This window comes from Amblyomma americanum, chromosome 10 (assembly GCF_052857255.1).
Source record: "Amblyomma americanum isolate KBUSLIRL-KWMA chromosome 10, ASM5285725v1, whole genome shotgun sequence".
Taxonomy (NCBI): Eukaryota; Metazoa; Arthropoda; class Arachnida; order Ixodida; family Ixodidae; genus Amblyomma; species Amblyomma americanum.
This window is the reverse complement of record NC_135506.1, coordinates 68,975,373-69,000,791: the sequence shown is the minus strand read 5'-3', so window position 1 is coordinate 69,000,791 and position 25,419 is coordinate 68,975,373. Positions and strand designations below refer to the sequence as shown.

The 25,419-nt window shown below is 48.1% G+C and overlaps 1 protein-coding gene across 1 annotated transcript in view; it reads right to left on the bottom strand.

Annotated features, from left to right (window-relative positions):
* Positions 1-20,098: 20,098 nt before the first annotated feature.
* Positions 20,099-25,419, bottom strand: part of FoxP (forkhead box transcription factor P) — a 548,205-nt gene continuing 542,884 nt past the window's right edge. Inside the window, 1 exon segment of the mRNA XM_077639369.1 lies at positions 20,099-23,757. Within this exon segment, the coding sequence (XP_077495495.1) occupies positions 23,484-23,757 (274 nt within the window). The 3' untranslated portion in view covers positions 20,099-23,483.

Genomic DNA, 25,419 nt, shown 5'->3' with positions numbered 1-25,419 from the left:
TGTTCTTTCTCGATGGCCGGAGGATCATCACGCGATCGCCCGCGGCGAAGCCTCGAAGGCGCGCGTTTTTGTCATAATAGACCTTGGCGGCCTCCTGGGCAGCTTTCATATTTCGGTTTACTAATTCCCTCGTGTTGTCAAGGCGGTCCAGTAGCTGAAGCACGTACTCAACCACTGTCTGGTTCTCTCCTGTCCTTTCCCACATTTCTCTCAGCATTCGGGGGGGGAGAGCGGAGGGCTCTTCCGTACACGAGTTCTGCTGGGGTAAACCCCGTAGCTTCGTGGGGGACTGTTCGTAAAGCGAAAAGTGTGGCCGGCAGGCAATCCTCCCAGTCTGCTTTATGCTCATAACAAAGAGCGCGTAGCACCCGCTTCAGCACCGAATGCCATTTCTCTACACTGTTGGACTGCGGATGATACACCGAGCTGTGCAACAGTTTTATTCCGCATCTTTCTAAGAATGTGGTCGTCAAGGCGCTTGTAAAGACCGTCGCCTGATCGGCTTGGATTTCGGCCGGAAATCCTATTCTCGCGAACACTGACAAAAGGGCGTCAACTATTTCTGTGGAGCTCAAGTCCTCCAACGGAATTGCTTCGGGAAATTTTGTGGCGGGACATAGCACAGTAAGCAAGTACTTATATCCTGATTTCGTTTTAGGCAAAGGGCCTACTGTGTCTATTACAAGCCGGCGGATGGGTTCCGAGATCAATGGAACAATTTTCAGTGGAGCCTTCCATGTCTCTCCCGGCTTGCCCACGCGCTGGCACGCATCGCATGATTTTGCGTAGCGTTCTGCATCTTTGAAACAACCCGACCAATAATATTCCATTAATAGCCGCTCCTTTGTTTTATTGCTTCCCAGATGTCCTGCCCAGCCATTTTCGTGGCAGAGACTCAGAATGTCCGCTCTGTATTTTTCGGGCACGACCAGCTGATCAAATGCTTTGCCTTTTCTGTCCTGGTAGTGTCGGTACAGTAAGCCTCCCTTCTCATGCATCGTTATGTTGCGTCTCGCGATGCCCTCTTTAGCTGTAAAGTGCAGTCTTTCCAAAGTGGGATCCTGCTTCTGTTCTTTTATGAGGGACTCCCTGTTCACCTGCAGAAGGCGATCAAAACTACGCGATGTTGGAGATAAAACGGATCCTTCAGCGTTTTCTGATTCCTCTACCGACTTAGTGGTTGGAGTCCCTCGTCGCTCATTTGCTCGGTCAGCTGTCTGGCTTTAATTCCTAGTTGGTTCCCTTACCTCCTCATTTGATTGCAACGATATGCTGGCTGGTGCGTCTCTGGCTACTTGAGGTTCGGGAATCTGACTTAGTTGAGATGCGAGCTGACGAGTTTTCGATCTTGTCAAAGCTTGTATCACCCCGCTTCCGAGTTTCTGGCTTCTCTCGCGTAGCAATTGGTCTGATCGATTCGAGAAGAGGTAAGGATATTGAAGTGGCACGGCCTTCGAAACTGCGGCCTCAGTGATTAGCTCTCCAAACGGTCCACAAAAATTATCACTCTAGCTATGGGAAGGCATACACTGTGTTCTTCTACTGCCTGTTTTATCCACGAGACTTCTCCCGTAAAATCGCCCACTGACACGTAAGACGGGTGGACAACGTCCATCGTCGCGGCGCTATCACGAAGCACCCTGCACGGTTTCCCGTTAACGTGCAGCTCGTGCAGGTATGGCTTAAGGAGCTCTAGATTCTCGGCGTTATCCTCGACGCACGAGAACACCAAACGTTGCTTTGCGCACTTGGCTGCAAAGTGCCCGACACCATTGCAGTTGTAGCAACGAAATGGCCTACTAGCCTCAAACTCTTTTTTCGCGGCTTTGTCTGCTCCCTGTCTCTTTGCCTGTTCAAGCTTTTCTGGCGCTACCTTCGTTGCCTCCGATTGCTCCGAACTTCTAGCACTTCGCGTCTTTCTGCTAGGCCCTTTATCTCGCATCGCGTTTCGAGCGTGTGACACACCCTCTTCAGTGCTCAACCTTCTGCGCGAAACGTACTCCTCTGCTAGCTCAGCGGCCCTTTCAACTGTGTCGACTTTTTCCCTGTCTTGAACCCACAGTTTCACCACTTGCGGAATGCTTCGGTAAAATTGCTCAAGGAAAAAGCACTCAATGATTTTGTCTCGGCTTTCATAAACCACGGCTCCTTTTAGCCACTCTAGCAGATTCGTCTTTAGGTCATACGCGAAATCCGGATAGCCCTCGCTATCGTTTTTCATTGCGTTCCTGAAGCGCTGTCGGAAAGCTTCGGCTGACAGCCGGTACCTTTTTAGCAGGCTGGCTTTGACTTTTTCGTAGTCAGCTGCGTCTTGTGTGCTAAGTCTCGCTATGACTTCAGCTACTTCACATGGCAAGAGTGTCCGAAGCCGTTGCAGCCATGTACTGCGAGCAAAGTTCTCCCTTTCGCAAGTTCTCTCAAAGTTTCCCAGGTACAATCCTATGTCCCTTCCACTTTCATAAGGCTGCATGAATCTGTTCATTCTATATGATTATACATCGCTTGCTCTTTCAGGAGACCCGGCTCTCGTACTGTCGCCTTTTTTTCGATTTTCGCTTTCAAGCTGCAATCGCTTTAGATTTCTTTCTTCTTTTTCAGCTTCCCACTTTTGCCGTTCTTTCTCTTTTTCCCACTCCGCTTCCCTTTTTCTTTTTTCTTCCTGTACCAAATTCCACGTATCTACCAGCTGATCGTCCTCTACGTGTTTTTGAATTGTCTTGCATATTTCAAGTTTTGTAATCTTGCCCTGTATTTCTATTGACAGTTCCTCGCATAACAACAGTAAGTCCGACTTTGACAATTTCATAAGGTCCATGATAACGGTTTCTCCGCTTTGGCAATGCTATCTGCAAAATGTCGTGAGATTACTCTTTCTCAATTGACATACACTTCCCAATGATTCTAGATTATTCTCTCAAAATCTGAAGCCTGGCGAATGCTATAGCAAAATGCCGAAACGCTTACCGGTTGAGAAAGCACGATGTCGCACGGTCCATCCCAGCTGCTGCCAACCAGTTGTTGGGGACGAGGGGTCCTTTAGTGAGCTGACTCTTTCAGCGCCGCAGGTCCCTTCTCCGAATGACGTTGTCGGACTTGGTTATGAAGGAAACTGTACAGGGGGTTTATTTTACATATTTTACAAGATTTTAGAACCCATTGGAGGGTGATGGGGGAAGGTCGGAGGATCTGAGAAGATCTGAGGATGATCGAGGATTCCTTCCTCACGGCACTCGTCGTCCGGTTTTAAAAAGGGTCCGGTCCTTAGGATTCCCCAGGTTCGAGGAGGCCTTCGCCAGGTTGGGCGTGGCCTAACTTGCGTTGTCGTACACACACACACGACTTCACATAGGGACACGCCCCCGTCACATGCCTCGCCAGAGAGAGAGGGTGCCGCTGGACAATCGCCCCCACCAGAGAGAGCGTTGTCTTCGCGTCCGAACGACAGTTCTCACGCTGTCAAGTCGGACACGTCTTCCGGGAAGTCCGAATGGGCGAAGCGCCGGCGAGCAGGCACAGTTGAAGGGGTGAGTCACCCCTGCTCGGTTCTGGCGGTCGCTAACTGCCTCCGTGCCGCACGGTCGATCTTCCGGGAACAATGTTGTTTACAAACGGCAGTGGAATCCTCCGTCTCGAATCCAATAAACCTCGCGAGGACCGGCCGTGGGAACCAAGATGCCTATCGCCGTGCAGTGACCCCGGTTGCAGGTGTCCGGGCCGAATACGCAGCTGAATCAGACCACCGGCTGTCGCCAGAAACCTTACAGTCCCAAATCGACCCAGGATATGAGGGACGCTGTAGCGGAGGTCTTTATGACACTTTGGCTCTAACATTTCACCTTCATCGAATTTCGACTGTCGCGGCCGGGATCGAACTCGCCTCTTTCGGGTCAGCAGCTGAGCACCATAACCACTGAGCCATTGCAGCGGCGCAGAGCAGCTTTGAACATGCTCCTCGTTTCCTGTACACGTCTACGAGTATGCGTGCAGTTTTAATGTCCTTATAGACATTCAGAAAACCAAACCAGATAAATTTGTTTTGTTGTAACTTTTATGGTAATAAATCTCGTATATTTTTAATTTCTTCCACGAAGGAACAATCGGTAATGAGACTGTGAAAGCTCTTAATTTTTTCCTATGTTTCCATTGTCCGGACATTGCAGGGATAAACAGGCTATGTCCATCTTCACGCAAGAAGTTCAACTGTGCAGCACTGTAGTAAACATCAAACATGAAACACACGTCTTCTCGAGGCTCCTTTACAGTCTCTCGTACCATGGCGACATTGTTGCATGTGATTGTTCGCATTTTCCTTCGTCTCTTGGAATTTCTCAGTGTTCTCCGCGAGGACGTCATAAAGACGGAACAGACTGCGGGAACTCTCACGATGCATCCAGGCCTTCTTCAGTGATTTCCTCAGTGCAGAGCTCCTCGATTATGGTCCGGTGCTGAAGTGAGTCTGCAGCCTCTCTTTCTTGACATTGGAACTCTTGGCCATCTGAAATCATGGACTGGAGAACCACTGGACGTAGCTTGGGGTCTTGCTTCAGGCACTTAACCGCTAAGGTGTCCAAGAGGCAGCAAATGGCGCCTGTCAGAATGAACACCGTGGTGGTGATGCCGACCTTAGTCATCCTGCCCACTGCAGCGAGATGCAGAGCCTGGAAAGCGGCGCGCACGGAAAGAAACTCCCAAGGCATCCAGGGTTTCTTGCGGGCCGTGTATGTCAGGAACGCTCCGTAGTCCACGCCCACGACGTTGAAGAGATTCGCGAAATCGACGAGACAGTGTTGCGACGACGAGAGGGTTCTCAGCTTCGCCGTTGGCAGTGGTCGTCGCCGCCTTGGCGTGTCCCAGATCCTGGTCTGTAAAGGTCTACACGAAAGCCGTGACGTCCTCAGAGGGAAAGCCGTGCGCTCTAGCCGCCGATTCTGCGACAACTTAGGTTAATTTCAGACTCTGGCGAGCGATCAACCAGCGGGGTCTTTCTCGAAAGAGGGTGTAGCCGAAGGGAATGAGCAGCGTCGGGACAACCATCAGGAGCTGCAGCGCGATCCAGTTGACCCGCACTCCGTGTAGGACTGTGAGGCAAGCGTTGCCCAGGCAAAGACCAGGCATGCTGCAGAAGCTGATGTGAAAGTCCTGGCATCGTTTCGTCGACACCTCGACGCATGCTACGACGCACAGCGTAGACGGCGAGCCAGAGAGAAGTCGATTGCCCTGGTATGTTAGGAACGTGTTGGAGGAGCACCAACCGAACACCGCCAGAATAAGCTCAGTCGTGGATCCCGGGATAAAGAGCTCACGGCCGACGATATCCGTGACGACGCGGCCCACGACCAGGAAGCACAAGGAGCCGGCCATGTAGACGCCGAAGACCGTGGCAATGGGCTACCGCCGGTGGCAAACCAGGTCACAGCTGCTCACGACGGCGGTGTGCGCTACCTCGTTGACGTAGTTCCACTTCTCGCCGCTGACGAGCGTTATGTCGTTAGAGTCGTATGGGATCGCGTAGACAGTGCGGTGACCCCACCTGTCGCTGTCTTCTGCGGCGATGACTAAGATGTCCCAGGTTTCGGCCGACAGGTCATGGTTCGAATACTGCTTGCACCAGTGGTCCAGGTCTGTGGAGATGGGCGGGAGGGCGAGCGTGTCCGTGTGTATTACCCACGCGATGAGCACGCCACTCGGGAAGTTTCCGTACCCGAAGGCCCCGGCGAAGGCGAGAGTCTTGCTTGTCTCCGGCTCATCGGCGACGGGGAAACGGGACCTCGGTATGCTTCCCATGTGCACGTGTAAATGCTCCCATTCTCTGTGGAAAACCTATATTTTCACATGCCTTAGCGTGAGTATACCACTCTTCATAGTTATGGCATAAAACGTTTCATCTTTATTTCGCTTGCCCACTAATCGGCTCTACCTTCTTCCTGTCCCTTAGTGCTGCCCCTAAATCAGTTTCCTTTACATTGCTTGCTGCGTCGTTCGCAATTCAACTTCAAACCTTCTCAGTTATTGTCCACCATATGTTTCTGCCCTATAGGGGTGTTGCAAGACAACGCTATTAGTCACTTTAGTTTGGCTTGGTTTATGGGGGTTTAACGTCCCAAAGCGACTCAGGCTGTGAGGGCCGCCGTAGTGGAGGGCTCCGGATAATTTGGACCACCTTATTTAACGTGCACTGACATCGCACAGTACATGGACTTAATAAATTTCTTCTTTGGGATATTGTTAAGAGATAGAGAGGCATAAAACTTTATTGGTTTTTAAAATGTTGGACGAGTCAGGTAGGCGAACTCCTTAGTTCATGACTGTGGTGGCTTGCGCTGATATCTGGACCCGTCGGATGGCCCGACGTTATCCCTCCAGACCATGCCTGGTCAGGGCTGTCTCCCACGGCTCGTATGATGTCTGTGACGTTCTCAGGAGGGTTGGTTTTCTCACCCAACTCTGCGAAATGGCGAAATGTAAGATAGCGTGGGCATTCCGCCGCACCAGGAACAGGTGTGGGGTTATCTGGAAGGGTGGGTGAGGCTGCACAAGTGTACTTTAGAGAAGGTGTTGGTCTCTATTCGCCTACAGAATGAGGCCTTTTCTGCGGCGAGTTTATTATGGGCAGGCGTGTATTTCCCACGGTTTAGTCGAGTGATTTCTAGCTGTTCACCTTAGTTTGATGATAGAGCGTGGAGGCACCGGTAAGTATCCGCTCGGTTTGTTTGCGACTTAGACTGCGCACCGCCTCATTGCGTTCAAGCCCTCCATTGCCCGGGGTCCACGAAAAGTTACGGGAGCGGTGTAGAGTGAAATTGAATGGAAGACCTGACGGTATATATGAGCAATAAGGCCAACGTCGTTTTTGGAACTCTTCTATTCCTATAATATATGCAGGCTCATTTCTATAGAATTAGTTATTATATAAGCTGATGTGGCCGTGAGATTGCAACGCCTTATGGCGAGGGTGAGTGTGAGGGCGGAGCCTTTCGCAGCGGCAGGATCCTCAGCATTGAGTGAAGCACTCCACTAGTTGGTGTAGTTGTGGTCGAGCACGGGCGCGACGAATATTCTTCGTGTAGGACGAAGCTTGGAGTTGATAAACTGAGTGTTTCTTCTGTTCCTGTGTTTTCTTAGTTTTGCTTGTGTTACATGCAGTTCTGGAAACATGTCGTCCGCCAGCCGTCGCAGTAACTGTCCTTGCTCCCCACGACAAAATATGACCTGCTTCCGAACACTAATGGTGCCCCGGAGACCACCATGGCAACACCACAGCTGAAAAGAGCCGGAGACAGTGACCGGCTGAGCGAGGAGCCTGCCGAGAGGTCAGCCGCAGCGGAGGAGCAGCAGAGCAGTGAGACATCTGAAGATGGCTCGACCTGAAGCAGCCGCTGACATGGAAGACGAAGGCTTCAAACTGGTCATCCGCCGTAAAGGCCGGTCGGTGGGGTTACCGGTGCTCGATGAACCGCGTGACGCCAAGAAAGACTTGCAACATGTGAATCCTGTGGACCTTTCTTCTGTCGAGAGTAATCTTAGAGTTGCGCCAAACCGGACCCGATTTACTGCACGGGGTGCCCTATTGGTCGGTGTATGTGACATGGGAGGAGTACGCGCCACTCTTCAGTGCCGACACATTTTTTGGCTTTGCCTCGAATTCCGTATGAGTGCCAGCAAAATAATTTCATAATCAAAAACGCTCCGAAATGGCATTCAGGCGAGGAACTTCTGTCTCCGCTACCAAGGCGTCATACCAGCTCAACGTGCCCTCCGAGCGGTGAAAATAGAGGAAAAGTGGGAAACAAGACCTACGGGATCGGTATAGTCCTGTATTTTTCGGCAAACACTGAGCAAGCGGAGAAAATGAACTTTGGCTTGACGAGGCCTGCCTTTATTGACTATAGTAAGCCTCCACCGAGGTGCTACAAGTGCCAACGTTTTGGCCACATCGTCAAGCCCTGCAGTGGCGATCAATACTGCAAGAGGTGCGCAGGCCACGCGAGTCTCATATCTGCAAGGCAGACGCATCTTGACCAATTGCCGGAGTCCTGCATGCGAGTTTCAGTGGTTTCTCTTCTCACGCGGCCGCTATCAAGAGAAAGCGTACTTTTGTTCATGGGCCCAAATGCCACTTCTACGCAGTCTCAAGGCAAATCTATGGCTTTGTCTTAGCGTCACAGAAATAAGCTGATGCCGCCAAGCGTAAGAAAAAATTGGAGGTTGTAATCAAGAGTTCGACGAAACATCAATGAAAAAAATATAGGGTCACTGCATGACCAAGTCATGTACTGACGTTTCGGAAGCCCTACGGCTTCCTTGTTCACAATGGGGACCAGACAAAAGCTATGTGTTTATATCTTCTTCAAAATGCGTCGTATTGGCCTCGCGTAATCAGATGACAGATTCCCTTGCATCCGATTTAATGTGCCAGAAGTGGTCTGAATCTTCAAAGACTATAGATACAGGCGTCTAGAAGCGATCCGTTCTAGAAGCACGTGCCCCGTCCCAATTGATGACGTGCACAGTTTCTTGCACGTGTTCGACCAGAGCGTTAGCATCACTGTGTCCTTTCGCTACGTCATTTTTGTGCTGCTGGATCCGTTTGGACCAAAGTGCGGTCGCAATCTGCACACGGAATCTTGTACACGACCCCATGATATCTGTTAAGGGGGAAGCGGGACTTTCACATTGACGAACTCCTGTCCAAGCTTGCTTATTGGAACGTGGGCAGCTTGCTCGCTGTACTATCGAAATACTCGACCAAGCGCTTCACTGAACTGTGGGATGTAATGGATGCGTGGAAGCATTGGAAACGACAGAATGTGGCGGTCGCTGTAGGTTGCTGGCGGTCGTTGTAACTGTATTATGAACAAGGAAACCGTAGGGCTTAAGAAACGTCAGTACTTTGACTTGGTCAGTGACTATATTTTTCAAAAAATTGGAGGGAATTTAAGGGTATGACGTGACAGAGGTTCCTCTCGCTAACGCATTTATTATTTCCTCTTTCACAACCATAATCATTATGTGACAGACCACACGGCGTGCGTATATAGCCCCGCTTTAACCAAGCCGTACTAACGTGTCAGCGTGGCGTAGCGGTAGCGTGCCTGACTCACAACCCTCGGGCCCCCGGGCCGAAGGTCAGGGTTTTCCGATGCGCCGCTTTTGTGGCTGGAGCCATCTATGGGAGCCTGTTGCAATCGACTAGTCCAAATTTTTCTGTCACGCCGACGGCGACGACGCCATCGGCTTTTCTGCGACACGGGGCCTTTGCGCTTTAGCCTAAAACATGACATCTGCTGCTACGATGATCCCTGAGCCCCTGATTCTCTTAACCGTGTACGGATTCCCCGTTACCAACACCACCTGAAACGATGGAGCTTGCCCCTCGGAATGCTCCGACGAGTATGCAAGACGCAGCTCCTACATGACCACGCTGCATAGTTCGCCCACACGAGATATTCAAAGAGAAAATGAAGACACAGGTGGAGTCATCCGCGCTCTATTTGCAGCTCTGCATGCACATTCGGAAACGATGCCATCCAGTATCTCTGAAGTCTTCTTGCAGCTGTGCTTGCTTTGGAGACAGTTATACTATAGGTTCCAGAATTCCAGTGGTCATGCAGTGGAACTACACCGTCCTTGGTTCACGTCTAGCTGAACTCTCATTCTATATGTGAAAGAGTCTCCCGTACCTATTTTAGCTTTATATGAAGCTGATCTCCCAACCATTCGCACTGTCTTGGGATATGTAATCCACAAGAACCATGCATTGGCGCTCGGCTGCCTGCCCGAAAGACGCGGGTTCGATCCCGGCCGCGGCGGTCGAATTTCGATGGAGACGAAATTCTAGAGGCCCGTGTGCTGTGCGATGTCAGTGCACGTAAAAGAACCCCAGGTGGTCGAAATTTCCGGAACCCTTCACTACGGCATCCCTCATAGCCTGAGTCGCTTTGGGACGTTAAACCTCCATAAACCAAATCAAACCTCAATTGCCACTTTGCCCGTGAGGCGACGCTTTCATATAAACGACAATACTTCGGTGAAATTAATGCTGGCAAACCCAGTGCGTTCCACACAATTGGATCATCCGTCATGGAATAACAGTGCCTGTATGGCAAAATACCCGCATATGGTTGCCATTTTATGCGGCAGTCACACATGTGAATAACTCTGGAAGACCAGATAGTGTGCTTGTGCTGCACTTAACCCACTGCCAAGAACCACACAGCGAAGAAATGCATTATGAGCTAAGTGGATTAGAACAAAGCTGGGATGCACATAGGCATTGTTTCTTGTTTGTCAGTGTTTCTACAAGAAATATAGATCGAAAAAAGATGGTCAACCTCAAAACACAAACCTCCTTTCGAAGCCTTGCAAAGCGCCTACTGCAAGGCCCTCTCTCATGTCTCCCATGGGGGGAGACAACGATTATTGCGACAGCATCTTTTTGGAACCATCTGCCGGACGACGGTTGCCGACGGAATTTCGTCTAATGAGGCTAGTAAGGCTTTCGCCTTAATAAAAAAAATTAGTGTTGGCTTAGCTCTGCCATGCCTATAGTACACGTAGCGAAAGGAGCTATTGGTTTGGCTTATGGGGTTTAACGTCTCAAAGGGACTCAGGCTATCAGAGACGCCGTAGTGAAGGGCTCCGGAAATTTCGTCCACCTGAGGTTCTTTAACGTGCACTGACATCGCACAGTACACTGGCCTCAAGAATTTCACCTCCATCGTAATTCGACCGCCGCGGCCGGGATCGAACCCGCGTCTTACGGGTCAGCAACCGAGCGTCATATATAACCACTGAGCCACCACGGCGGCTTGAAAAAGGAGCTATTAGCTGATGGAGCCGAACTGGTGTCAGCCTGTGAGTTTGCCAGTCGTGCCGAGCAGCCCGGGCAACCGCTTCGGGGTCCGTCGAGTTCATTTCCCGAAGCCTGTGTTGCTGCCGCAACTAGCAAGGCTTCCCTTCTTCCATGGCTTGCAACAACTGACGGCCGAGCGCATCGCCTCCCGTATTCATTCGACCCCACGCGCATGCGCAGTAAGGCGCATAGCTAGTCGTGGCGTCAACGCGCAGCGGAAGAGGGGGCGAGGCGGCGGAGTCGGCGGCGGCGCAGCTGTGACGTCACGCGCGGCTACCTGTGGCGAAACTCGCGATTGCGCAGTAGGAGCAGATGGCCAAGAAGGGTGAAATCGCTCCGGCTAGCGTAGTGTAGCTTTCGCTACAAAATCAAAACCTCAAAATTTCACAGAGCGTCTAAGCTTCCAATATGTCTGACATCAAGCTGCCACAGCGTTGACCACCCGTATGGGATGGTTGGCTCCCATCATCTCCCCGAATCTAGTGGTTGAACACATTTGATGGTGATGGGTTTTTATGGAGCAAGGGCATCTACGGCCAAAGAGCGCCATGACACAAGGTATTTTCCATTTCTCAAGGTGGGGTCAAAGACCCATTTCCCAAGCATTTCACCCTAAATAAGCCGAGCACCAGGCCAGGGGAAAGCTTGTACCCATTGTATTACCGGTGGGTACCCGGCGGCACTGGGGATCGAGCCCCGCACCTCCCGCATGCGAGGCGGATGCTCAACCACTTCGCCACCGCTGCGGTCTAAGTTGGGCACATTTCAAGTCGTTGAAGACCTGTTGCAGTTGGGGGTCAGGGCCAGGAAGACGCTTTCCGGTACTCACTGAATGATGCGCGTTGGTTCCCAACAGCTCCAAAAAGGAGACGTTATGTTTCTGCGACTTCCAAGTTACTGCTTTACAATCATAGACGAAGGAAGCTGATAGTAAAAAGTGGCTGGAGTAATGCTAGAATAAACAAAACTGTCTAAATTGGAGCCAGATTTTGCAAGATGATGATGATGAATTTTTATGGTTAAGAGAAAATGTGGTCAAAAAGCGCCATGGAACAAGGTTTTTATCTTCTAATTAAGATGGGGTCACAGAACCATTCTCCAAGCATTTCACCCTAAAGAAGCCAAGCCCCAGGCAGGGGAAAGCTTGTACCCATTGTATCTCCGGTGGGTACCCGGCGGCATTGGGGATCGAACTCCGCACTTCCCTCATGCGAGGTGGATGCTCAAACGACTAGTCCACCGCTGCGGTGCCGGATTTTGCAGACAGAACCAGATTAGCTACTCGTAGCTAACGGAAATTTTGGCAGCTAATCGCTTACAAAAGTAGCTAGATTTATCTACTAAATAGCTAAACTGGAAACACAGCTCCCCTTTAGTTAAAGCGAGGCTGCCAACCTGGAATCGCATTGCAACACGGAGGCTAAAGGGGGGGGGGGGGGCGAAGAAGTGTGCAATCTTTTAACGCTGCGAAAACATGCCTGTACACTACTTAGTCATGCCACTCTTCGGGCGCAAATGAAATGGTTGATAAGCTGCGGGAAAGGTACCTCGAAGCAAAAAAGCACATGACCACATTGGTGCGGTAGAAGATGCAGGCAGTCAGCAGAAAACTCCTTCATGACATTACATAAGCTGGTATAGATGGCCCGACTAAAGGCTGCCACTATATCCAGATCCTCCAGCCAGAGCTGAGCTGATACAGTGAGCCTGCGTGAGCCACGCACAGGAAGAAGCACGAGGAAGCAGCCTGCCACGACTACAAAGTCTCGTGTGACCCACCACCTCCAGTCCCAAACCAGCGCCTAGCTGCCCAAATGGGCAGTGGTTGTGCAACTCTACCAACCACCGGTCCACTTCCTGGTTCTATCTGAGATGCATTCACAGAGGGGGAGCTAGAGCGGGCGCTGCGGCACATAACAGGAAACTCGGCAGGGCTTCCCGGTATACCACCATTGTTACTTAAGGAGACAGGGAAGAGAACACGTACCCATCTCAGGGGAGGGGGGGGGGGGGGCCTGAACCGGGGGCACTATTCCACCAGGGTGCCGGTGCTCACGGATACGGCTGGTTCCGAAGAGAAGGCTCGCATGCAGAACTGGGCGAACTACAAAATGGTTGTAGACTCGGTCGCCAGATAAAAAACAACCCTCTTGTACTGACGTCTTCGATCGAAATTGCAGACGAAGAGACGCGGGAGCTTGTTCCTGCTTCCTGGATATAGCCCAGACGTACAACTGTGTGGAAGACGAGGGGTTGGGGGGGATTATAGGGGCTGCACCTTTTGAAGCTCCCCTACGTAAAAGCACAGGCTGTGGTCCACTGGGGGACCTCAATCACCAGGCCAATTGCCGTATTCAGGGGACTGCGCCTTGGCTGTCCTATGTGTCACCAATCCTCTTCTCGGGGCTACTGTGGCTGTGGCACGGGATTGACCTCACCTACGCACGTACTCGTCTATTGCCAGCTGTCCCGTACGCGTCACAGATCCTGCAGAGGCTTCCCCACGACGTGAACTCGTCAGAGGGCGGTGCCCTCGGGCTGAAGTTCAATGCCACGAAGTCTGGAGACTGAGTCTGTTTTCAACTGGAAGCGTTCCAGGCCAGTGGGCAAGTGAACTTGCCCCTGCACCTGCCGAATAGCGGCGTCGTTTGATTGCCGTCCTACAAATACCTGGGCGTGGAAATCTCGATGCGCCGATACCACGTCCGAGTTTTCAGGAAGAGAGGCGATTGGACGCCAGACTTTCCTGAGCTCACGGGCCCTGCGGGAATTCAACCGTCCCGAGGTTGCTCGATCCCTAAATTTGGACGGCGGCGCCAGGCCTGACCTTCGGCAACACTGTCATCTGTTTGTCGTCCACTACCGTGGACGAACGCTACATGACGTAATGAGCGCAGATGCTGACGTAACGAGCGCGGAATCGGGCGAAAGCCCATCACCGCGGGTCGCCGCTAGGCGCGGATGTGGGAGTTTTAAAAATGTATTGTAAATTATCGGCTCGCATTTGAGGTCTTGTACGCGGCATGACGCTCGTTGGCCTGTGCCTCTACATAAGGCGAGCATTTTATAGACAACACCAAACACCTTTTTCAGGGACCCTTTAAGTGGGAATGAGAAAGAGAGGGGACGGACCTGAGATAATCATCCAGAGGCTCGCATGATTAGTGTCCCCCCCCCTCCCCCCTGCGTTGCCCGCCTCCCCACCTTGCGTCCTCTTTCTCCCCGGAAGGAAAATTAGGGAGGGAAGGCAGCTTCGGTAAAACACCCCGCATTGTTTACCTGGCTGCTACTGTTCCTTTGCGATTGACTCGTCGGCGCCGCTGCCGACCGGCTTCAAGGACGACATTCCTAGAACCTGCTTCTCAGAACCTGCTTCTGTGCTCCAAACCGCACAGTCTAACAGCAGCAGGAATGCCACTACGGGGCGACAGCTTTTCGATGATTTTTTTTCGTGTTAAACAACAGCTCAGCCGATATAACCTTTGAGCTCCCATTTTTAGAGTTTCTTGGTCTCAAGGCTCCCCGAGTTACGAATGGAGTAAAAAAACACCCTTTTGCGCCATACTCTCCGTCACCTAGCATCCCGTCTGCTTCTGGTCAGTCGTGTGACGATGGCATGTGCACGGGTGGCGTCCCCTTGTGTACCATCTTTGCTGGCTCGTTGCTTGCTTCTGCTGCTTCACGGGCGCTTGTCGCAGTAAAAGGTGTCGGGTTGTCATTTCACGCTGCAGTAAGCTACATCGAACCATTCCTCTCAAGACTTCAGCGTGCTTCCACGATTCCAGATTTTTCCTTGCTCGCTCCGCTACACCACTACGCTCCAAAGGAAGTAAGCTTTCCTCTAGCGCACTCTATTTTATGAAAGGGAGTGCGCCAGGGGACAGCTTACTCCATCTTTACTCTCATTCGCGTTTAGAGAGTATATAGAGCCCCCGCTCAGCCATCATTCTCACAGCTTTTTACGGGATGGTTCGCGCAGTGTGTTGCACTCGACTATAATGAGGTGTACCGACATGTAACTGCTATGGAATAGAATTTCAACACCGAGCAATTTCAATTAACGTCGTTGCCGCTTCACGCTGCCTCGCATTTTCGGAAAATAGATGGTGTACGAAGCTCTTGATCTAATTCAAGATGCCCGCACTAAAAAATTCCAGCGATAGAACATTGCAGATATTAAGATTGCTTCTGGATTTGAATCTTACTGTTTCTTAATAGAGCTAGAGGGAAAGCTGAAGGCGCTACACTTCATCCACCATGGAGAAGCTCACGAATGCCGGGAAGACGAGGTTTCTTACGTGTCTTGGCTATTGTTGCGCATAAAACGGGGATACAGCCGTAAAAATAGCACTCTTCTCGAGCAAAACCTCGAAGAAATGCTGTGAAAGTTTCCATACCTGCCTAACACCGAACTTTCACTTACGTTAAATCTATTGAAGAGGTAAAAAATGCGGTATTGAAATAACTTAATCTGCGCAAGGAGGAGAGACTCGCGGTGCAAATACGAATTTTGAGGCGCAATCCCCGTTTTCGGCCTAAGACAAACCAAACACGAATCCTCGGCTTGCCGGCATTCCCGCGATGGATGAAGTGTGAGTGAAGGAACTCGTACATAGACGGTGGCACCAGATTTCTCTCTAGGTACACCTTAAACAGAAAGGACTAAAAAGGGAGTAAGCTGGCCTCTAGCGCATTTTCTTTTATAAAAGGGAGTGCACTACAGGGCAGCTTAGTCCCTTAATTTTTTCTCCCAAACAGGCCATAGCTCACATGCATTTCCTTTACTGTTAGGCTAAGGTTCCTCAATTTTCTTTATATGCTGCTGTCCAACATTTTCCTTGCACAATCTCTAGTATACGATCTAAACAGAAAGGAGTAAAAATTGAGTAGGCTGTCCCTAGTGCACTCGCTTCTATAAAACGGAGTGCATGAGAGGAGGGCTTACTCTTTTTACCCCCATATGGGCGCATTCGTGTTTACAGCGCACCTCTTGTTACCTTAAAGACACTTAGGTTATGAATTTCACATCAGAGCGTCGCGCAGGTTGTACTCCGCGTTCAGGCCTTCCATACTCACGGTATGGTGACAACAGCACTGAACTTCAACGTTCAACTTCAATAAGGAAAACGTTTTTATCCGTGAAAAGGAAAATTATGGTACCTTTTGGTTGTCAGATTCGTTTCACTATAATGATTTTGTCACACTATGGACACCGTGGCAATGGTTGTGTCCTTCAGACAAGAGCAATGCCAACCACACCCTAGTATAACGAGCATGCATACATCGAGTCCAAACGAAAGAATGGCTGCGGAAGACTCACAGGTGCACTTCTTTTTTTTATTATAATCTTGGTCCACGCCTCTTTAGTGTGGATGTACACATAAACCGACAAAACACACTTCTCTACATCTTCCACGGGGTTGCTCCATCTTTAAGTAATCGAAGGTTCTTTTCTTTTATTGCTCTGGGATGCACTCTCTTACAAACACTTTGCCCCTCAACATTTATATTCCATTCCAAGAGACGTACGCATGCCTATCTGAAGCGACTGCTGATGCGCCATTTCTGACTGGCTGGCACATACACTATTCTCTCAAATACTGGTTCCGTTTACTGCAGTATAGTCTACTGTGACATCACTCAGGTGGCAGCTTTTCATGAGAGATGAAATGCTGCATAAATTTTGCCCACATTAGGAACAGTCACCATGAATTGCTGAGAGGAAGAGCGAACAAATAAAACCAAGAGCTCGTACGTATATCGGTAAATCTGCCTAGGGGACAGTGTTTGTGGGTCAAATACTATTTCACAAAGGCTGCACTCACAAAAGGACGCTCTAGAAGCCAAACTTACTTAACACACCGAACAATGAGTAGGCAGTTTTGACGTCACTTCCGAAAGAGCATGGCGGTTTTAATCTTTGTTTTTTCAGAGAACGATGCATTCTACGCTTCGACCTTGCAATAATGCTTCGAGAATTCAAATACGGAAACCCGTCGGATTACCGCAAAGTTACCTTCAGTGATATGTCATGTGAGGTTTAACAGGACTCGTTTGCACAGATGGCGAGCCTATGCTTTACTTGCACATAGCCGAGGGGTGCTTGCCTTACTTTTAAAATATTCTGCCAAAGCATTTCTTAAAACGAAACAGCTAATCCTTTTCTTTGTTACTTTTTGTCTATGAACATAGCACATATGATCACACTTCAGGCAACTTACTGAAGAAGAAAGGACGCCACAATTAAAGACAATCTACATGAAGGTGATGCAACAACGGACCTACTAAGAATGGGCATTATCACACACACGTTGTAAACCCAACAGCTGCCAAGGACAAAAACGAACTCGCATATTTGTGCCACGAGATGTCCAGGGGAAAAATTTTCAGTCGTAGAACTTCGCTTTTTTTTCAAAGGGAGTACTTGGAAATTGACGTCACCGCTTCGTTACGGAAAGGATACGTTGACCATACATCAGGAACATGCGACACTAGCAGGACACACGCTATGTACAGAGGATCTAGTGTCGTTCTTTTGAGGGTTGGCTAGGATTTTTCAAGGAACATGATGTAGTTTAACAATGTCTGGAGTCGGCTGGACAACAGAAGAAAAAACTTCACAGAGGTCTGGTCTGACATGTTTGAAAATGAAACAAAAGATGAACTTCACGCTCCAAAAAATGCACATCAGCATTACAAGCGTAGGAGGCAATGGTTGCCCAAAACTTATATTATTATGTCTTAAAGCAGCATATTTAAAACAAGCTTGCAAGTGTAGATGGAAAGGAATAAATAATATTAGTCTTCAGAACACCCACATAGTGCCGAGCAGGAAGTATACGGGACTGCTGTTTGGCCAAATTGTCTCAGCCGACAGACACAGTACAAGGAACTGGTTGCCTTAGTTTCATGTCAGTTACGCGTTCACAAGCACGTTTAAGTTGTATAACTACAATGAAAAACAGCCTCCACAAGACATGTCCGAGTGCTGGTAATAGTTATGCGCTTTCTAATGCATATACTATGTACATTTATAATCATGCGCGCATTTTACAACTGCACATGCAGAAGACTAGTATGAACAGCCTGTCGTGTAGGGCGAACTTAGCCTGCCAGCAGCACATCGGAGAACATATTTCTACTACAAATATTTTTAGAGAGCCAACGCACAAACCAGTCTTTAGAAGACATACTTCTTGCTTTGGTGTCGGTAACATGCAGTAACTGATGGTAATCTGTGTTGCCTCTGACTAGTCTGCTTGCAACATCTCAATGGTAAATAGAAGGCCGAATGTAGAGCAAATTAACTTTGAAGAAAAAATAGGCTGTTGAATTGGACTAGAAGGCTTGTACCTGTGCACAGGAGCTAGATAAGCACTGAATCCATTCTTCAAATATTACTCTATTAAAAGGACTGATGGCTAAATGTAATAATTGAAGAAGTTATGTTAAAATTGAAAAAGTTTACTTGTGTTGGCATCAGAAGCGCAGGTTGCGGATAAATCTAAATTTTTGTCTTGAAGGGCAACTTCAGGAGATCTTTGAACATTTTGAGGTGATAGTCACATCACATTCCTCAGGGTTCCATCTCTCAGCCACAGCAAACGTTTTTCAAAATACGCAGTGAAATCATTTTAAAACCCACGACCAGGGAAGATGCTTCGCATGATGCAATGCTGAAGTCAAAACTGTTTACTCGCGTGCGCGCTGAATGGCAAAAGTAGTGACCGGAAACGATGAGTCTTTTCATGAAATCTTTGAGCCAACCTAATAAAAGCTATAAAATTTTGTTACTGGAGAGGGAAGGAATGTTTGTGACGTCCAAAATGCAGTGTTTCCTGCAGAAATCATCTGATCTGAGGCCCAAGGAGGATAAAAAACTCCATGCTAAGGCCATAGAAACGGCAAACTTTTAAATCGATTTGTGCCACAGTGAAATGTGGCATGACTGCCAAACTTGGAGCAACTAATGAGAAACAAAAGTAAAACCTGCAGTATAAGTTTCATTAGAACATGGTGACCTCGAAAAACCGCCGGAGCAGCCCTTTAAATGAGCGGCGGAAAAAAAGTAATAGAACCAGTGCTTTACACTACGGTTTTGTCTCTGTGTGCCACGCAGCTACGTCAATTCTGACAATCGAGTGCACTGTTCTTCTGATTGCTCGATGGTTTCCAATTTAGTTAATACATGCCCTATGGCACTGTAAGTCGTCGCGTTGACGAGTGTGACTCGTCCAGTGCCTGTGACGCTGTGGTTTTAGAATTTAAAAATAGAAATTCAGGATTCATGTTTGGTATAGCGTAAAAGTCAACTGAAGTTGTATTTTAAAAAAGGAAGAATTTCTGGCAAGTACTTGTAAGTTTTAAGTTTTGCATATTGGCTAGAGAAATATAGAGAAAAAAAAACGAAAAAATATACAGCATGGTTGCACCAGCCACCATCTCGTTTCGAAAGGGATGCTCCTAACATCTATCCATTCATCGAGCGTAAAACCTCAGTTCCAGGTGGGTTTTCGGTACAGGTTTATTCTTTGGAGCCGCTGCAGTTGGAACAGGCGAGCCCTTACATTTTGTACGCTGCGTTGTCATCCCCATTCGAAACTACATCAGCGCTTGTATCTTTCGTTCTTCGTTCCTGTTCTGTTCGCGCTATTGTTCTTAAAAACGCAACATCAGCTAGCTAAACTGTCCGTATTACATCAGTGTTCCCAGAATCAGACTACGCACGAATGAAATCACAAGTTTTACTGAACTTTTGTTGCTGTCATTGTGTCACTCGATATTTCAGAAATGAGATTTCTCTTATATCCTGCGAAGTGTTTCAGTCGTCAGTCCCTTTAATACAAGCTTGAACAAAGCTTTCTTTTAAATAGCAACTTATTTTTGAAGTAGCGAGTTTGTTTCGAGCTTTCTATAACTTTAGTGAGTTTGTTTTGTACTGTCTATAACTGTTTTAAACTGCACGCCAGGCATGTAAAAATATCAGCCTATAAAGTGGCAACCTGTGCTTCCCATACCTAAGAGAGGAGCCTGCCACAGATACATCAGTTGTAGTTTGCTGAATTGCTCATCTTTATGCTTGTAATTTATTTATGTGCTTAAAGATATAGGAAAATGAGGAGATCCAATAAAAAAAAAAGGTCAAACCAGAGAAATGAAAAGTGTGCCAGTGTTCTAGTTGTGGAGACTACAGTTTTCTTGAGTGTGGAGGAGAACCAAGGAGGAAATAAAACAAAAGTCCAGAAATCAGGGCAAAAAAATACTGTATTGACAACATTGTGGATATGTAATTTGCTGCAATGCAGGTTTTTTTTTAAGTACGTGGAAGCATGGGGTGATATGTATGGTCTGCATGAAAGTGACTGGCATGAAACGCTACCATACAGGTCCTAATGCATTGATGAAAAAAAAATGTTACACCACTCCAAAGAAAAAAAAATGAAACAGAATGGACAATGGAGCACACAAGAAACGAACAAAAGCGTCACCAGTATCTTTCATCTTCTCGAGTGCCCATGATGTGAAAGTAACACATGCCTTCACCACACATCAAGTATATGCTACCTACTTGAAATGCACACTGCTACCACCCTTTAGTGGCTCTAGCAAGCCACCAAAAAGTGAAAATGTTGGCTCGATTCTTCACATATTAGTGAGTTGCCAGGCCATGACTATGCAAATGCAAACACAACATGCATAAAATATAATGAGGTGACCATGATGCCATACAGAGCTTACACTAGTGTGGAAGAAAACTTTGCCATCCTCTTTTGGCGTCTTGCACACCAGAATAATTAATATGTACAGTCATCAATAAATACCTTAAAGACAAAACCTTCACTTAGAACTCTCATTCGTTACCTTTTTCTTCCTGGCTCTCAGTTTAATAAACACATTAAGAAATAAACTGCACTACTGCAAAGTATAGAAAAATTAAACTTTGAAACTAAAATAAAGCAATAGAAGCTAAACAAGGTACAAAAGCACTCCCAAGGTTAGCAGCATTACTAAACTTTGTATGTCGGGTGCAGAAGATATAGCTCTATTGTAAACAGAAAACACAAACTAAAGTCACTCGGTATTTCAGACAAGTGGTGCTGAGAAATGCAAGCACAGAGGAAGTAGAAAATAAAATTAGCAACAAACAGCCCAACTTTCGTGTGCTAGTGACAAGGCTGTAAATACGAAAGGTAACAAAACTCGATAGCTGCTATGATATTGAGGACAAAAGAAGAACAAAAAGAAACTAGTGCAAACTGCTGAGGAAAAAATTGAGCAAGAAGCAAATGCAAGAAGAGAAAGGTACCAACAGTACGTGGCACACATGACAATATGGCAGCCTGCTTGGTCGTAAGGAATGCAAAAGTCATTGTTCATGTGGTACAATGGTGATCTGAGTGCAAATAAAGCAAGAAGTGAACAGAATGAAACAAATGAAACACATGGAAGAATTCAAGTGAACAGAATGAAACAAATGAAACACATGGAAGAATTCACACCAATGTTTGCGTTATCCCCTCTTTTTTGTATACATGACAAGCTAAGCATAGAAACAAAATTGTGAGATGAAATGCTTTCATGTAGATTTGTTTAGCGGCTCGCACGGGATGCCAGGTGATGATCACGATGACCATTTCCAAGCGGGAAGCAGTGAAATCCAGAGGCACACGCAAAAAAAAAGAAAATACTACAAGCATTCTTCACACAACACTGAACAAACAAGTGGGCGGCATGAAATCACATCCCAGTCCCGAATCGCACATCGAATGACAAAGCATTTGCATTCAAACCACCCCTTCTCAGAGAGAAACATGGTGCAGCCTTGAAGGCTGCTTAATGCTGACAACAAGCCAAAAGTTAGCACAGCAAATGAGGCTGAAGTTCACTAACACTAGCACGAACAGCAGATGCTGAAACAGGCAAACGCACCGAAAATTTGTGGTAACGTTGACAGTTTGCACAAAACGCATATGTCTGGAGTTTAAAGACGTGCAATTTCGACAGAGAGTCCACAGTGTGAGAAGCTCAACTCTCTAAGACGACGACCCAAAGCTCTGCCATGAACGCGAGTCCACGGAAGGTAAGTGTACCACACAGACTGCTATCAAAGTGTACTGCTACCGCCTACACGATGTACTGCCACCTGCTCTCTCACTAGGTATTTTAGTACGAAGACTGCAAAAGTGATGCATTTTACGTAGCACTATATGTCTTGTTACACACGAACGTGGGAGGAGGGAGAACACAGACTATAGTATAGCTGGTAACTTTTACAATGTCATTTTTCCGGTTCATCGATCGCGTTTTTTTTATTTTCGCGCTTCGTTTTGTGTCTAGGAAAATTGACACTGCATGGCAGCAGCGTAGAACGATATGCACAGAGGAACATTTTTTTTTTTTTCTCTCGAGGCTCTTCGAGCTGGATTCTGCTAGGACAACGAACTGTCGTCACAGCACTTCCATTCTCTCTGTCACCTTCCGCGTTTGAAACACTCGGGGCTGAAACACCTCGCCACCTTCCGATTGGGCCGGTAACTCTTCTTGACCTGCTTGCTTTAAGAATGTCGTGCCAACTTGGAGGGCAAACTTGGAGAGAGATAGCTTGGAGGGATCATCAACAGCACTTTGACACTTGATTCCAAAGTCCACACAGCACCCGCCACTGCTGTTTCTCGTATACAGGTGGTAGGAAAGCTGATGGGTTTTTGCACTTGCTGCAGAGGCAACAAAAATTTTGCTTTCCAAGCTCTGACAGTTGCTGGCAGGCCCATCAAAGTGAGACTATTGCATCAGCATTTTGTTCCCCATTAAGCCTTATTCTGCAAGCTCACAATTCAAACCAAATTCCAAGGGCATACATGAACAAAATTATACAAAACATGGAAGCCTATCTATTGTTAGACAATAGAACCGATGTTTTTCAAGCAAAGCTTCATTTGTGGAGTTGGAAAACAATAGGAACAATGAGCATAATGTGCAAAGAAGCATGCCTACAAGAAATCACAAACCAAGTGCCGCTTGCAAAATCAAATAACGAGAGCCTTTTGTGGCTTTCCCACTTAAATGCCTCAAATAAATGATCAGCCAGCTTCAGACTCAAGTGCACCCAATGCTACCACATGTACACTGTTCATAGACAGGTGCACAAGCACATCTTCCACCAAACAAGCAACATGGCTGTCCATGAAGGTGACATCTTATGCCACTTCTTAAGCAGAGAGCCGAAACCAGTTTCTTTTTTGCCACATCCAGCTTTGCGGCCTCGACTAATGCTCCGCGTCAAATAGTCCGCCGTAAAACAACCACAGCCTGGAAAGAAGGGGAAAACACTTGTCTCTGCCGGAAACAACTCGTCGCCCTTCCCACTGAGGTAATTGTGGTACTGAGGTACGGTGCGATAGAGATGTATTCGTCGTTGACTGCTACAGTGACAATGCTGGCGTTGCTGTTGCTGTGGCTGTGTGGAGACGAAATGAAATTCGTGCCTTGGAAGGGGGTGTTCTTGCTTGCTTCGCCGTGGCGTGCGACGAAGCTGCGCGATCTTTCGGGACACGGGAGGACAGGGTAGTGGGTGCGTGTGTTGGAGAGGATTGGTGAGTTAGGAGAGGGCTGCGCGGTGGGGGGCAATGTCCTACGTCGAGTTCGAGACCGGCGTCTCGCAGGGGGTCGTCGTGGACGAAGACAGGGACAAATCTTCGGCTTCCTCGTTGTCCTCCCTCTCGGTAGCTGAGTCGCGGCCGATGACGCCGTCGATGCCGTCGGAGGGTCGGGGTGCCTCATCACTTCCCAGGTCGTCTTCGAGCACAGAGCCCGTGACCAGCTGGTCAGGAGTGGCCTCCATAGGTTCCTCCAGGTCACTGCTGGGCTCTTCTACCACTGGTTCCTGCTTGATGTGGACGCCATTGCTGTGGGGGTGGGGGCAGAAAGAAAGGTCGATGTGAGTGGCTGCACGTAGACACACACGCTCAAAACATTTCGATTCTGCACGTAGACCATGCTGCATGTGCATCCCTCATCTCTTTGCACTCATCGATCATCCTAACAGGAAAAGAGTGGCCATCAAGAGTACAAATTGGCACCACTTAATTTTTAATACTGTGTTTACACAACACCTGTTATATTAATCCTTTTACTAAAAGAAATACTTTAGATTTATGCTAACTGCATTTTGCTTAGTGACACCACTGCCTTCTTCACGTAAGAAGACAAAAAAAATTGAAAGGTCAGTTACCGCTTTGTAACGTGAGGTTCAGCGACAGCTGCTAAGTATAACATGTGCTAAGCACGACAATATATATTACAATACGTTGAGGTAGAAAATATGAGACGGTGTTTGTACACTTCTAGAGGGCTCTTTTTAGTTTTCCTCACATACTTGCTTTTCAACTAGCTCTCCCCAGTCCACTGCTCTAGGCTCGCAGCACAACCGATGACCGTCCTCGGGTCAGGCAGCTCATTTCGCAGCAGCTGCCACCGATGGAATGTGCATCATTCCTCCATTTTCGCCATACTTTCCTTACTTCTTCCATGGTATATTCGCCCTCTGGATAGTTCCCATTGTAACCACCCTCTGGCTATGCATTTATATGCTTTTACCAATCTCTTTTCTTTCCACGGCAATCCTTCTCCTCCCATTGCAGGGTAACTACCCTCCAGGTGGTAACCGTCACAACCACCCTCTGCTTGCGCCTTACACTGTCATCATACCTTCCTCCTCCCACTGTAATCATCCTTTGTTTACAATTCTTCTGCTCTCATAACGCCCTCCTCCTTCCAACGTAACCACCCTCCAGACGATTTCCATGGTAACGGCCTTCCATATACGCCATGCTACGTTCTCGTCATACCCTCCTCCTTTAATGGTAACCCACCTCATCCTTCCAGGGTGGCTACCCTCTGGGTGGTTCACGTGGCAAGCGACCACCGAATGCACCTTCTTAAGCCCTTGCCATACCCTCTTCCTTCCAAGATAACCACCCTCCGGATAGTTCCGGTCGTAACTACCTACCAGTTATGAATTCCTCTACTCACGTCATACCCTTCCTCTTCCACAGTAACCACCCTCCGAGTGGTCCCCATGGCAATGCACCCACCGGTTATGCCGACGACTACAACATACTACAACAATGACGATGATGCGAAACCCAGAAACGGGCACTTAACATCTGTTGATGTAGAACGAAGTTTAGTGCATGGGACCTGTACTGTGCGATGTTTCATATTCCTGCAATGCCTAGATACAGCCAAGAAGAACATCAGCCACACCTGCAGGAACCCCTCTGGGAAGTGCTCCTGGAATTTCTCCACCACCCCCAAGATCCGGGACACCTCCCGGAGATATGCCCCCACCAACATTTCCTTTCCTATTTTTTAGCCTGGTCTGTTGGGTAGACCCAACAGATGAGAAATATGGGCTGAATAAAAAAATAATTTTATGAATAAAGGGTCGGTCTACTATAGAAATAATGAAAGGACCCGACCTCGTGATGCGGGACTGCACGTGCTTGACTTAACAACGGCTTAGGGCAAGTGCAGAGAATCACTACCTTTAAAGCACATTTAGATAC